The following is a 16,447-nucleotide window of genomic DNA, read 5'->3' on the forward strand; positions in this document are numbered from 1 at the left end:
CTAGTGCTCCTAGCGTGTGGGACCGACTGGGTACTACAAGTGGTGATTTCCGACACTTGCAGAGAGACTTGGCCCTCGACCAAGCGTAAAAGAGAGATTGGGCCCGCGAGAAGACAGCGTGGTCCCCCCGAAGAAACAGGCAAGAATGATGATGGGTGAGACATCGTCTCGTAGTGACGGGATACGCGACCCAACTAAAGATAGATAGTAGTTACGGCTCTATTATTTAGTATTATTATTATGCTTTTATTTGCTTTCCTGTTAGTTTGATTTGTAATGGGCGTCGCCCGGATTTATCAAAATAAAAGACACGTATTATTTATTAGAAATCCTCAGTTTCTGCATTGAATATTTCATTTTTATTGTGGTTGTACCCTTTTTAAGGGTTGCCTACGATATCGCTTTTCAACAGAGAATCAAACCGAGGTCGTAGTTCTCTCATAAAACAATTGCAAAGTGGCAACAAATGCCAAACTTAAAACTTATTCAAATACATCACAATTCAAGTGTTATTTCATAACTTTGAGAGTGAGGTCTTAAGGATAGTACTTCTTCAACTGATCCAGATTCGTTGGATTCGAGAAATCATTTCCATCCAAATCTGTCAAACGTGCCGTGCCTCCTGTGAGTATCTTCTTCACGAGATAAGGACCGGCCCAATTAGGCTTAAACTTCCCTCTTGGATCGACTGGTAATAGAGCCCTTACTGATTTGAGAACCAAATCGCCTTCATTAATTCCCCTGGACTTCACCTTCTTGTTAAAAGCCCGCTCTATCCTTTTCTGATAGAGCTGAACATGATACAATGCATTCAAACGACACTCATCAAGCAACACCAACGAATCATATCTGGCTTGGACCCAATCCGCTTCCGGGACCTGGCTTTCGAGCAAGATGCGTAGGGAGGGTACTTCCAGTTCGACTGGTTGTACTGCTTCCATCCCGTAAACTAGATAGTTCGGGGTTGCCCATGTGGCTGTTCTGATGGATGTTCTATATCCCCACAACGCGAAGGGTATCTTCTCCGGCCACTCCTTGTAATTGTCAGACATCTTTCTCAATACAGTAGCCACCGTTTTGTTAGCGGCCTCCACTGCTCCATTTGTCTGAGGTCGATATGGAGATGACTTATGATGCTTGATTCTATACTTTTCAAGTATAACGGCTGTCTCAGCTTGAAAGTGAGTTCCATGATCATTGATGAACTCGTGCGGCACTCCGCACCGGATGATGTCATTCGAATAAACTTGGCTACTTGCTTCGCATTTAGCACTTTGTAAGACTTGGCCTCTACCCACTTGGTAAAGTAATCAATAGCGACTAGGATATAACAATGCCCTCCTGTTCCAGAAGGGTTTACTCTTCCGATGATGTCGATTCCCCAGGTTGAGAAAGGCCAAGGTGACGTCATGGTGTATAGCATAGAAGGTGGTACATGTTGAATATTCGCAAATATTTTGCAATTGTGACAATGCCGGACATATCTGCGACAATCTGTTTCCATTGTTGTCCAATAGTATCCTAACCTCATGATCTTCCGAACTAGCATGTGGGAGTTCATATGCGGCCCACATTCCCCGTCGTGGACTTCTTCCATGACCTTTTCTGACGTTGTCTTGTCGACGCATCGCAACAGGACACCTGTCTTTGTCTTCTTATACAATTGTCCATCGTTAGTTTTAACGAATTGGGCGGATAACATTCGCAATGCACGCTTTCCACGTGTATCGAGGTCTGCAGAGTATTCTCCTGCTTCTTTGAATCTCACAATTGATGCATACCAAGGTTCGGCTTCGCTTTCCTCGGCATCATCGACAACATTTATATAAGCTGGTGAAGACCTTTGTTCGACACACAATGGCATGCTATCCATATGATCAGGGATGTTTATCAACGCTGCCAGTTTTGATGTGCGTCGTGAACCGATTTTCCTCCCTTGGGAGGTACACGTATCGCACCTCTTCGAAGAGTTTTTCTAGCTCTTCTATCTTAGCCTGGTAGGGTGCCAGGCTGCTACTTTTGATCTTCCATGACACCGTCACTTGATTAATGACCAAGGAGGAATCCCCCGTGTCTTTGTCAACTTCATGACTCCTAACTTGTTAGCGCTCTGCAAACCAAGTAGGCATGCTTCGTATTCCGCGGCGTTATTTGTGACGGCGAAGTCCAATTTGATCAAAACTGGTACGTGCTCTCCTCTCGGTGAAATGATAAGGACACCTATTCCGCATCCCATGTTATTCGAAGCCCCATCGAAATATAGATCCCATGCATCATCTTCGACATGGACAATATCCTTATCTGGGAATGACCAAGTGTCAACAATGTCAGTTTCTTCGACTGGATTATCGGCCAGGAAATCGGCAACGACCTTTCCTTTTATCGCTTTCAGCGGCACATATTTTAGATCGAATTCCGATAGCATGAGGGTCCATCTTGACATTCTGCTGTTTAGCACCGGCTTTTCAAACAAGTAATTGATGGGGTCCATTCTGGAATATATACTCACACTGTAGCTGAGCATATAGTGACGTAGCTTCTTCGTTGCCCAGACTAAAGCTAGGCATGTATTTTCTAATGCTGTATACTTTGATTCATACTCCAAGAACTTTTTACTAAGGTAGTAAATTGCTCTTTCTTCTTTGTCAACGGTTTGTGCCAGCATTGCACCCATCGTGGTATCAGAATCGTTAAATACGATGATAGAGGCAAGCGCTACAAAGCGGATCGAGAAGCGGCGGAGAAGATAACACTTCCTTTATCTTATCAAACGCGGCTTGGCATTGGTCATCCCACATAATATGCTCACCAACTTTCAATTTCTTAAAAATTGGTTCGCAGATCATAGTTAATTTTGAGACGAAACGGCTTATGTATTGCACTCGGCCTAAGAAACCTCGAATTTCTTTCTCGGTTTTAGGATGGGGCATTTCCATAATGGCTTTAATCTTTGATGGGTCGATTTCGATGCCACGGTGGCTAACGATATGCCCCAAAAGCTTTGAGGTGACCCCGAACGCGCACTTCGTGGGTTTAATCTCATATTATACTTTCTCAACCTCTCGAAGAATTTTCGTAATGCCATCAAATGGTTATTACGTTCCTTCGATTTTACGATCATGTCATCGACGTAGACCTCTACTTCCTTATGAATCATGTCATGCAAAGAACGTCGTTGTTGTTCTCGTAAGTCGAATTGCATTTATTAATCCAAACGGCATCACCGTAGCAATAAGTGCCCCATGGTGTTGTGAAAGCGATCTTGTGTATCTTCCTCGGCCATTTTTATCTGGTTGTAACCGGCGTACCCATCCATAAAGGATAATAATGTATGGTTAGCGGTATTGTCAACCATGATGTCAATGTGAGGTAACGGAAAGTCGTCCTTTGGACTAGCCTTATTTAGATCACGAAAATCAACACAGACCCGAACCTTTCCGTCTTTCTTTGGGACCAGCACCACATTAGCTATCCAATCTGAGTATTCCGATACTTTGATGAACCCGGCCTTGAACTGTTTATCTATCTCTTCTTTGACTTTCAAAGACCACTCTCGCACGCATTCTACGTGGCTTCGCCATGGTTTGAACCCGGCTTGATCGGAATCTTGTGCTCTGCAATTTCCCTATCAATACCCGACATATATTTGTAGGACCAAGCAAATATATCTTTGAATTCATTCAACAATTCAACAAACCCCTTCCTTTCTGGGGGATCTAAGGTTGTTCTTATCTTAAGCTCCTGAGGCTCTATGGTAGTCCCAACATTAACAACTTCGGTATCTTCGATTACCGAGCTTCTTTAGTCGTATTCTTCCAACCCTTTTACTAACTGGGGAGGCGGTTCCACCTCCTCCTCTTCTTCTTCCACCTGTCTATCTTCGACCTCATTCTCAACGTTATTAAAACAATCAATTGAATCGCAATATAAATGAGACAAGTCATAAGCAAACTGATTCATCTTATTATTGATTTGAAACTGCGCAAATTGCGTTAACATTTAGGCCAACTGATCAGAGGTCAGTGGCGAGATAGGAGCAGTATTCGGAACAGGCCCTGGAATACCAGCACTAGGGGAAGGTACGGGAAAAGGAAAGACTGGGGAAGGGGTATCTTCGACACCTAAAACCCTAGACTTAGCCTTAGGACTTATGTCAGACTCAGACTCGGACTCAGACTCAGACTCAGAATCGTCATCAGGTTTGAACATTTGCCCTTCTCCAATGGTCATCTTGAAAAGCGAACCCTTGTTGTCGGTCCATTTCATGGTTTTTCGCCATCCAGATGTATTCCTCTGAGGATCTACATCAGTAATGAGGGTAGATGGATCGAAACGATCACTCCTTACGATCATGTTTACCAAGACTTCGTTTGGTATTTCCGGCTTCTTTTTCTCTCCAAAGAGGAGACCCATAGCTTTCCCATCTTCGATCGGAACAGACTCCTTCTTTGTTGTAGCTACTACCATAATGTCTTCGGGAATATAGAAACAATCACGGAATACTTCGATTCCGGGGACCAGCTTGTTGGCCTTTGAGTTGAACAGTGGTTCGGGGAAGTCTAAACTCGGCATTTCCTCCCCGGCTTTCACAAAGTGACCGTTTAGAGTTAGCAAGTACGGCCCCATCTTGATGTCTCGGTCTTCGATCGAGACTCTCTTTCTCAGGGAGTCTTCTTCAGTTGGGTCATACCCAAGCTCGTATGTTGTCCCCTTAGGCACTGGCGACTTCAATTGAAATGCGTTTTCCCTTCGGGGGTACATGGAGTACCCGAAGTACTTTCCGGTCTTGAAGATTGTTTTACAAACACGGCTTCCCGTATATAAGTCCATATTCGGTGCCTCGAAAGTGGACTCAATTGCGTTTACTACCTCGAAACCACAAGACTCCAAGGCGGTATTATCAGTTTGCACTTCGGAAGTAACATCTCCTCCCGTCACAATTATAGGAGTAGCATCGATGGTCACTGCCTCTCCCTTGAGAGGGATTTTAATCTTGCGATTGAGGGTAGAAGACACGGCTCTAGCTGTGTGAATCCATGGTCTCCCGAGCAAAATGTTGAAAGATGAGGCAACATCTATCACTTGGAAATTGACCTTGCGCTCCACCTTTCCCACATTCACGCTTAAAGTGACGAGTCCGGACACTCGACGCACTGTGCCATCGAAAGCCCGAACCGTTTGCGTAGTGGGTGCGAAGTCACTTTTCTCGAGTCCCAAAATGAAAGCGGTCCATAGTGGGAGAACATTAACTGCAGACCCGTCGTCGACAAGGGTCATTGGGAGTCGCTTATGACGGCATTCTACCGTGATGTACATAGCGAGACAATGTTGTGGCCCAAATGAGGGCAGGTCTTCATCAGAAAAAGTTACGGCATTAGTGAGCCGAGGTTGGTTTTGAGCAACAAATGAGACCACGTCATCTGGAGTAGTGAGCGGGGACACGGTCATATTCATTAAGGCTTGAAGCAGAGCTTGTCGGTGTTCAAACGAGCTCAATATTAACTCCCAGATGGAGACATCTGCCCTAGTCTTTTGTAACTGCTTGATGAGGGAGGCCTCTGAGGTCGACCCTTCACCAAGAGCCCGGACTGAGGTGGCCTCTTTGGTGGGTGTCTTACTTGGACTGTCTCCAAAGATAGAGACATGGTTTGCCTTCTCGACACGATAGGGACGTCCCGATCGAGTCAAATGATTAGATTCGAGGACATCTTTCCTCAATTTAGAAATTTCTTCCTGAGTTCGGGGAATAATCGAACCTTCGGTGAGATAGATATCGTCTTCATCGTCAGCCCAGACCCCATTAATTTCATTCTCGCTTTGGAGAATGTATGGTGTGCAATCGATAGCAAAATCCCCAACTCGAACTTCGTTCTTAGCTTGAGGGATATACTCAGAGCAGCTTACATAGACCTTCCCCACGAAAAACCCAGTGAGACGGCAGATGGGTTGGATTAAGTGAGATACATCGGTATTGTCTTCGATTTAATACCGCATTGGCATGGTCGCCAAAAGGATTGTTCAGGTTGTTAGGTCGGACGGTGGGGATGGGGAGCGACCCATTCTCGATCATGTCTTGGATTTCATGTTTAAGACGGTAACAATTTTCGGTATCATGACCTTTTCCTTGACGATAAGCACAGTAGGCGTTGGGCTTATACCATTTACCCTGTCGATCCGCAGGCGGGTCCGGAGTTGGACCAATTGGGTTCAGTTTCCCTTGGGCCGAGAGCCTTTGGAGGGCGTATGCATAGGTACACCCGATGTCAGTGAACGCTCTTGGCCTATGGCGTTGCGATCCCTTAGGAGCTCCTCCCAAAAGACCGATGGCTTGGATATGATTGGCAGAACTGGATGCCTTAGCTTTGGAAGAGGAGGCACCCTGATACCCTTTTGGCTTTTCAGCCTCAGCAGAACGAACGTCGTCCTCAATTTTTCTTCCGACTCGAATAAGGTCCTTGAATGAGCCGAAATGTTGATATTTGATAGCGTCACGGTAGACAGGTCGAAGATTTTTGATGAACTTATCTACCATTTCAGTCTCCTCTGGCCTTTTGGCCAAGTTCACGCTTTCAGTGCGCCAGCGGTTGAGGAATTCAGTAAATCCCTCCTTATCCTTCTGTGTCATCACCTCGAGTGTGCGCACGGTGAGTCCGAATCTCAAAGCATTATCAGCAAAGTGTTTGCAGAACTCCACCGCTATATCTTCGAAAGTGGGGAAATTCTTAAGCTTAAGGCTGTAGAACCACGCCTTCGGGTGTTCTCCTAAGGATTGAGCAAAAATGTGGGGCAACATCTCAGCAGGTACCCCTTTCAGCGCAAGGTACTCCTTGTAGGAACGGATATGTTGCAATGGATCTTCCGTCCCTTTGAACTTTGGGATATCAGTTAGGACAAAATTGGTTGGTAGCTTGTCTTGGACCGGCATGTACCCTCTGGCATTCTCATAATGCACATTTTCCCCTCGGGATAGCTTCAACTGTTCCTCTATTAGTCGGAACCTCTTTTCGAATTCAGTTTCCGGGGGCGGTGGTATGGGAGCTTCCACCGCGATCTTGGCTTCCACAGCCGTCAAGCGTTCCATCATTGCGACCAAAGTGTCGTTAATCTGCTTCAGTGCCTCTACGGTAGTCATACTTCTTGTTTGTAGCGGCCTTTCTACAATAAAATCCCGAGCGAGTATCAGTTATCGAATCAAAATCCCCTGCACAAACAGGACTCGACTCATAACAACATGACGGACTCCACGCGACTCGATATTGGGCTTAGACCCAGAGAGCGAGCGATTGGGCCCCCTCGGTTTGGGTCATACACGACTAGGGACGGTTTTTCAAACCTAAAAACTGGCTATAACTTGACATAGATCCTACGAACGAACTATTCTGGCTCGTTGGAACGGGTCCTAACCGTGATACACACGTGGCTGGGTTTTAGACTCAACGTGATCATAAATCCGACATGACAAACCCGTGTTCAAACCAGACATGGCTCTTGGGCTTTGTGACAAACGCCCTAGGTGGCCTAGTGGGGACGTTTTGGTGGACTGACTTGGACCAAATGGTCGACTTTCATGACTCAGACCCAAAGATCGGTTTAGGTGACTCACTTGACAAGTGTTCTAACCAAACAAAGGCTCACTCGAGCCTAAGGGTGGACTAGCTCGCCTATATCGAGCAAGCACAAGCCCAACTCAAATAACCCGACCCCACTGACTCAAACTCTATTCTAGGTTTGGGTTGGACCTGGGATATAGTTCATCGAAATTTGAAATCGAGAAGAATTGAATTGATTTTTAAAATGGGCAGCACTTCGGCTTGAAAGAAGGTTCAAAATTTCGAAATAGAGGGCCGAAATTTTCGAAAAGAAATGGACTTGAAAAAGAATCAAATGTTCGAAAGAAAAAGAAGATGGATTTGAAAATGCTATTTTGAAAACATGACCCGGGATTCACATAGCATGTAATCATTCGCATTTTAGGGATGCAATGCATGAACTAGACTCTTCTAAGTCTCGGTCAGTCCTCTAAAATGGGTCTATGCCAGTGAAACCGCTTTGTCGGGGAGTCCACATACCGTCATATGCCCGTAGCAATATGCCTCGTATGCAGCTGCCTACCTCCATGGAATCACCTTGATACTTAAATCGGACATAGTGGACATCAATATCCTCCCTTGGAATTAACCCAAGAGATTCTTTGGCCCGCCTAAAGTCTCGGGGGTTTATGCATGATTAACATAAAAAAAATGTGACAACAATCCTAATAGCCATCTTACACTTTTCAAGTTTCACTTTCCCCAGCAGAGTCGCCAAATTGTGGACCATGGAAAAACGCTCCACTCAAATGCTTTTTCAAAACATTTTTAATTTTAAAAGAGTCGCCACTAAATTTTTAAATGGAATTTAGAAACCAATTTTAGAGATTTGAATTCGTGTGACTTTACGTGTTAGGAAGTTAATTTAATTTCATTAAAACAACACCCAACCCCGCCCGTTGCAATAACGGTCTCTACTAGGTGAAAGATGGCTATTTCGGAAAGATATCACATGCGTATGCAACCATTGAATTTATTTAAATCCTATCATGCGAATTTCATTCTAAGTCGTTTAAAATGCATTTAACTTCGTCGAAGTGGTTTAGCATGTGAGGTTCATTGATTAAACTAGAAAACACATCCAAAGAGAGGGATAGGAAGGCTTACGCTTAGCATAAGATGTATTAACAAACATTAGTGGTTAGCTCATACATACAATATAAATTATAAATAATATAAATTAAAATCTAAAACATAAACTAATTAAACTAAGGATTAATCAAACAAAGTCAAACAAGGAAGCAAATTAAAACACAAAACCTGGACAAACCCGTGCACAGCACGGATCTGAAATTTTCTAAATATGTCAGAATTGACCCGTGCACTGCGCGGGTTTTGAATTAATACATTGCTAATTACGAAATAAATACTAAATCAATGCAATAAATTACGAAAATCTACCTAAATTAAAATTACAAATTATAGGTCTGGAAAATCATAAAAAATCAATTTTTATATGGTTAAAAATAAATACACGTAAATTAAATAAACTCGATTTATTAAATTGCCCTATTCCAACACGAGGATATGTAAATGAGACGGGGTGTACGACCGACCGATATGGCGGATTTCTTTCCCATCTCAAGTCAACGCGGGTGCCGGAATAGTACTTTAACTCATACTCAAACTATTCTAGTTTCGATATTAGTTAGACGATGTTAGACAATGGTTAGTAAATAAACAATAAAAAAACGAAATAAAAAGGAGAGAAGGGAGTTTTAATGCACCCTCAACCTACATGTATCGTTGACACCGTCTTGGGTCGTAATTGATCGTAGATTTTATCTCGAGGGGCCGTCGTCGACGAAGACAATTGAAATTGAATTTTGAAATCACGAAACAAACACGTTCAAAAGGCAGACTTGAGCAGCGATTTTCAATCGCTCACCACGACTTCGTTTCTCAACGATTTTTCAACCCGAAAGATGTTTTGGAAACTAGAACGACTGAATTTTGTGAATATGGAAACAAACCAGAAGTTTTAATGGGATTTGTGCACGAGAATCAAGGCCAAAGACCACGACAGAAACTCGAAAACAAGATTTGTGTCCCGGTTTTCGAGCGGCTGTCACGGCTTTAGTTTAGGGTTTTTTTGGACGATTTGTGGTTGTTATTTGTAGTATGTTGTGGGGAGAACTTAGAGGAATGAATGTATGATGAAGGGGGGGTATTTATAAGAAGTTTCGAAGGGTAGAAGTAGGGCAACAAGCAGTCGGGCCTGTTTCGCATAGCTGCTGTCCATCAGCTAATTCGTGGGGTTTTTAGGGTTTGTATGGGAGGTTTTCTTGGTGGTTAAGCTAAAGTAATATGGGTAGGATACTAGGGTATGGTGTAGGGTTAATGGGCACGGGTTTGGTAGCTGTTTGGAGCGGGTTTTGGGCTCGGGATTGAGCACGCAAAACAGGGGGGGCTGCTTGTGTTGCGGGCTGTTTGTGGAGTATTTGGGACGAGATTTGGATGGGTTTTGTGGTGTTCTAGGTGCTGGGTTGTTGTGGGTAATGTGGAGCGCGGGTTGGTGGTGATGGGTTGCGGGTTTGGACCAAGTTTGAGTCGGTTTAGAAGGGCTTTCGATGGGCTATACAAACACGGGTAAAGGAAGGAATTGGGCTGTGTTGGGGAGTGTTTAGGGCGAGATTTGGGTGTGTATATGGGGGTTCGAACTGGGGTTGAATGGGTAGAGGCCTAGGTTGGTTAGTGTACTCGAGATTCGTGCCAACTCGTAAAGAAAACGGGCTTAAAATCCGTGCTATAAACGAGCTCCAAAACGCGTGGTTGAAACGAGCTTTAAATTTTCAAAGTCGATTTTTCAAATCAATTAACACATTAAAATAAATGATTTTTCAAATCAAAAAATATATTTTATTTTCAATAAAATAAATATAAGGAAATAAATTCAAATTAAAATAATAAAATGAATTCACTTAAAAAAGTTTTAATTTAAATATCATTTAAATTAATAAAATACTCCGTCGACAACGCTCATTCCACATCGTAAAACGAGCCCAAATAATGACAATGACAACTAAAGAATACATGTGTCCTATCATCATCGGGTGTTTGTCGGGTTTTCTATAAATTCCAATATCGACAGATATGGGTATCTACAGGTTGTAAACAATTGATAAAAAACACTAGGGTGTCATGGGGTCATAGGGGATTCATGGGAATTGATCATACAAACATGTTCTCAAATTATAAGCAAGCAATTATTGTTGTGATGGATTGAGTTGGGTTATATCTTACAATCCTAGGAATGTTTGGGTCACGGAGCCGAATCGATTAGATTGTACAACACCTACAAGTCGACTTAGTCTTCCCTACTCAACAACATGCATGGTCTAATGAGACTCGAGTTGGTTTATGTCTTACAAGTCTCATTGAAACGATAGGTGATGGGTAAAAAATGCAAGGATTCATAGGCTCGCATTTCATCAAACATAACATGTGCATGAGTTGAGATCAAAACAAGCAAGCAAATAAACCATGAAAACATATTAATTTAAGCATGAATCATTCCCCATATTAGTCTCCCCTAATTACCCATTAACCCTTGCTAAGTGACTACTCACTCATTATCATGTTGAACATGCTAGCAAGGTTGTCAATCATACCAACAAAGTGAAACATGATGAATAAATGAAAGTAATTAACAATAATTAAAAAGGGATTAAGAGAATTATACCTACTAATGATTCCAATAATAATGCAAGAATAAAAGAAGTACTTGATGCTTGATTGAGAGGTTGTCAATCTCCCAATAATAACCCAAATAATCTTCAATTACCCAAAATAAAGGATGAATAAGAGAGAGATTAATGAAATAAAACTTGTATTAAAACTTGATTAATTGTTGATTACAAAACTAATAAGAGATTTGATTGATATTAACTACTCTAAAGATTGATAAGAAGAACATGCTCTTCCAATTAGACTAATGGGGTATTTATAGTGAAACTTAGGTGGATGCATTAGGCTTAACTAAGGGCTTAAATGACGATTAAGTCCCTACTTAAGGAAACCCCGGTATTGTTAGAAGGAAGGGCATCTTTCGTTGAAGCTTGAAGAACGAATTTGCGCTGGATTGGAATCCGTGAGTCTTAGGCTCGGGACGGCCGGATTCCTGTGTCTCTGCCCGGGCGGATTTGGGAGAAGACGGACGGATTCTGAAGCTGCTGTCCGGGCGTCTTTGGCAGAAGACGCACGGATTGTAAGGTGGAGGACAGGCGGATTCAAGGCAATCCGCACGGATTGTTGCTCAGCATAGTTTCTTCTTCTTTTCTTCTCTTTTCTTCATAAAATCCTTGGGGATTTCCTTTGGGATGCAAGGATCTTTCCTCATCATTGCCCATCTACTATGATATGTACAAACGCCTTCTAATCTTGTCTCTCCTTGATGCTTGGTCTTTGAATTCAATCAATTTAGTCTCGTTTTGCCATGAAAATGCAAGATTCTTACTCCTTTCCTACCAAGGGATCAAAATCTCAAAGAATATGCAAAACAAAGAACTAAAGATAATAAATGACCTAAATATGCACTAAAAAGAGTGGGAACAAGGCTAATTCGGGGGCTAAATATGCTCTAATTATGGTCACATCAACTACATCAAAAGATTAGTGCGTATTCATTCATTCTACATCTAAAAATAAAGAGTTTTTTAGAGAGAATATTACTTCCTTCTTCTCCTTTCTCTTAACTGAAATATAAGAGACCAAGTTCAATATTTTGGGTCAATTTTTTTTAGATTAATATTGTTCTAGTATTAATAATATTAATATTTTAAGGGGTTACTTTGGGTATTTATCTTTCGGAGAGATTCTACCCTTGAATCTGTGTTCATCCATATTATGAGAGCTCAAGAACAAGTAAGAAAGGAGAACTTGCTTGTGCCCTTTGATCCGAAATTTTATTGTAAGGAAATTGATTTCTTCTCTATATTTACTTATGTTTGCGTGCATAAGATCTAAATTAATTTTATGATTAAATTAAATTGAAACATATAAGAATATGTTGTATTATGAGATATAGATTTCTAACAAGCGGTATCAGAGCCTTAGGTTGTTTGCATGCAAATCGGTTATAGTTTTTCCGAGTTATACGATTAACAAATAAAACTTATAAATTTGTGTTTATTATGTTATATCACGAAATCAATTATGCATGTTAAAGTTTCTGGTCATAAAATGTATTTAGGATATTTTGGTTAATTTATGGATTTTTATTGTTCATTTTATACAATAATGGCATTAAAATGTGATTTTATGATAAAAATGTCATTTTTGGACTAAAATTAGCTAAACGTCGATTTTTCTAGTGGTTTTTGGATTTGTTTTTACATATATTATATTTAGATGACCTGTAAATTTTCATAATTTTATGAGTTCTTATGCTCGAAATATGGATTTTTCATTATAAAAATCAAATTTAAATGAAAAATAGGTTAATATGAGTAATATTTCGAATCTGGTCATAGAAATTTAGTATGTTGTCATATGAAATTTAAAATATGTATGTAAAATAATAGGCTATAATGAAGTCTTTATGCATGATTTATTAATTTTTGATGAAATATAACATAAATAGTGACTTTAATTAGTGAAAATTGTTAAAACATACTTCATGACTAAGGAAAAATATCACATGTTGCATTTTATAACCTATTTCAGATCTAAAAGTGAAAAGTTGATTAAAATAATTTTTCTCATATTTTTTATGATAATATTTGATAAATCCGATAAACCGCAACATTGTTTTTCTCGATGAATTTAAAAATTTTTTAACCTATGTTTTTGAATATTATAAGAGGCATGGTATTTTTCCATAATGTTCATGAGTTTAAATTTTGAATTTTGAATTTATTTAAAAAACATTTATGATTTATTTGCAGTTTATGGCATTATATTGTAATTTTAAGTCCTTTTATGAACAATATTAAGAAATATAACTTAATTATTGTCAATATGTTAGTGGAGAATAATTTTGAGTCCTAAGATGGTTAGGATAATTAAAAAGTACATAAATATGATTTTATGTAATTATTGTGATTTTAAAAGGTTGAATCACGCAAATCCGTAAAAACCGATTAATATACGATATTGGCTCCTTAAAGGCGATTTAGCATAAAATTGGGCATGTTCATACATATTATAATGCTGTATTTTATTTATGATTGTCATAATTTTATTTTATGCATGTAATTTTTGAATTATGTAATTTTACTTAGTATGGCCTTAGTTTTTAATTGATATTACCCGAAATGTATGGGAATATCGATTCGGTTGTAATTTATTGTGATCTCGTATCACCGTTTTGTAATTTAATAGATTTATTTTTATTTTAATTACAAATGTATAATAGGAAATTATGTAATTTGTTATGTAATTTATTTATTCCGGAGTTCCTTGAAGACGGTGCCACTTAAGAAGGCGATCCATTAAAGACGATGTTACCTCGAGATGCGTGTCAAAACCAAAGTTCAAGGGACCAATGGAGTTGGTTTCCGAATATATAATAGTTTATTAGATTTACTAGTTTAGGAAGGCCATACTAGTATTTAATTTATGCTTTGCATTTTATTTATATGTCGCATGCATCGCTAAATCGCCATAACTAAAACATGCATTATCATTTTAATCGAGTTTATCGACCGTGTCAATTATAATTATCATAGTTCTTCGCTTTAGTTCACTTAAAACGTGATAGATAATAAATTGACATGACCTCTCGCTAAAAATAAACAATTGAGACATACCAAAAAGTAGAAACCATGAAAACCTATTTCGCGAGGGAGTGCACTCGGCCACCCCGGGGTACAATTCTTGTTACGTAGGGGAAATGGGTGATAAATGTCTATCCACCGAATTCATGTTGATGAGGGTTTCATCGGCTACCCCGTGCCCAAGTTAATGTGAATTTGGATCATGGACACATTTATTTGAAATTTGGATTGACCTCAACGGAAGTATTCGTGACCATAGTCGCATGTGTTCCGGGCTATAGATAAATATTAGAGTAATTTTATCGACCAAGAGTTCTATAAGTAGAATCGATTAAAGAGTTAATCCACCGAGTTATATTGATAAGGGTTCCATCGGCTACCCCGTGCCCAAGTTAATATGAATTTGGGTCTTGCAATCATTTATCAAGTTGGGTAGAGGTCTCTAGATAAATGCAATAAAACTTGTTTAAATTAAATTTTACGAGTGTTATTATTATTATGAAAACGACATATGTTTTATTCCTTCCATCTTTCGTTTTGTAGACCGCTTTTATTTCTTATAACAAATGGCAACTCCAAACACCAACACCACACCTCTCACTAATGCTTCATGGCTCCGATCCTTCATGGATCGTTGTAAACTTGAAAAGAATGGGTCAAATTTCTCCGATTGGGATGCCCAACTCAAATTAGACGCCCAAGGTGACGACAAGCTTCGTTACCTCACCGAGGCCTCTCCACCCGAACCTAATGCTAGGTCGAGTGCCGCCACTAGGGAAGCATATGAGGATTACCACAAGGAGTTCGCCGCAATGAAAAATGTCTTGATTTTTGCGATGGAGACGGATCTCGAAAGGAGAGCCTTTAAAATGGGCACCGCTTATGAAATTTATTCCAAACTTGTGACAATGTTTTCACAAACTCCGAGGATCGTCCAATATGAGGCGGCCTCGGCATTCTTTGATCTCGATTTCAAGGAGGGCCAAAAGGTTAGCCCTGACGTGCTCAAATTGTTGGAGCTAGTCGAGACTTTGAAGATTCAAAAAGTTGAAATCCCCAAAGAACTCATTTTATATAGGATTCTACACTCCTTCTCCAAAGTCAAGGCATATGTTCAATTTCGGGCTAATTTTAACATGCAAGACAAGGATGTGTCTCTTGAAGAGTTGCACAAGTTACTTGTGCAAGCCGAAAGAGACATGGGGTTAAATGTTAACCCACCTAAGGACGTGCTTAACATAAGCACCAAGAGTAAGGGGAAGTTCAAGAAGAATGGGAAAAAGGGTAAGAGGCAAGCTCCCATGTCCACCAAAGCTAAGACTTTTGAAGCTAGCACTTCCAAGATCAAGAAGGGTCCTCTTGATAAATGCCATTATTGTAATGGTGTTGGACATTGGAAAAGGAATTGTTCCAAATATCTTGGTGTCATCAAAGCTGGAAAGATCACTCCAGTAGGTAAATGACTATCCTTTCTTTTATGTTTCTAATTAAACTATGGTATTGTGATACAAAGTTGTGATAATGTATCCTCTTTTTATGGTAAATAGGGCCTCCACCAAGCAAGGAAAAGGGAAAGGAAAAGCAAGCTTGAGAAATCATCAAGAAGCTAGGAGTAGCTTCCATGAAGCTTGGCTTTTTATTGTTTTATTGTTTTGTTTCAATTTATGTTTCGGATTTTTAGAACTATTTTGATTTCCGTGTTCGACATGGAAATGAATGATCCTTTCTAAACAATTGTTGTATTTTGGATTATGGTGGCTTGGTTTGCAACCCAAGTCACCCCTTTTATCGTATTTTCCTTGTTCTAAAAATTATTCTTTATATGCTTGCACATAGAAACATATGATCATCCACTTAAAGTGATCTAATAGACAACTACAATGATGGGATTCATTATATGTCCACAAGCTTAAGGCGTGTGTATGATCAATTATAAAGTGATGTTGAGTTGATGAACTCTCTTAAAGGAATGTCAATCACCAAGTACACTTATCAAATCTAAAACTATTAGTCAACCTATGAGATAGTCCTCCTTATACATCAAAAAATCATGATTTGTGTCTCATAAGCTATCTTTGAATCTCTAGTGTATTTATTCTAAAGATAGAGTGGGTGAAAAATGAAGACACAAAGAACACAAAG

At 40.0% G+C, this 16,447-nt stretch overlaps 1 protein-coding gene across 1 annotated transcript; it reads right to left on the reverse strand.

Moving 5' to 3' along the window:
- Positions 1-536: 536 nt before the first annotated feature.
- LOC141638833 (uncharacterized) lies at positions 537-2,491 on the reverse strand. Its single transcript, XM_074448044.1, has 3 exons — positions 2,100-2,491; positions 1,527-1,865; positions 537-1,290 (listed from the first exon to the last, which is right to left on the reverse strand). The coding sequence occupies exons 1-3, from the start codon at positions 2,489-2,491 to the stop codon at positions 537-539; spliced, it is 1,485 nt and encodes a 494-aa protein (XP_074304145.1).
- Between the last annotated feature and the right edge of the window lie 13,956 nt (positions 2,492-16,447).

This window comes from Silene latifolia, chromosome 2, assembly GCF_048544455.1.
Source record: "Silene latifolia isolate original U9 population chromosome 2, ASM4854445v1, whole genome shotgun sequence".
In the NCBI taxonomy this organism is placed as follows: Eukaryota; Viridiplantae; Streptophyta; class Magnoliopsida; order Caryophyllales; family Caryophyllaceae; genus Silene; species Silene latifolia.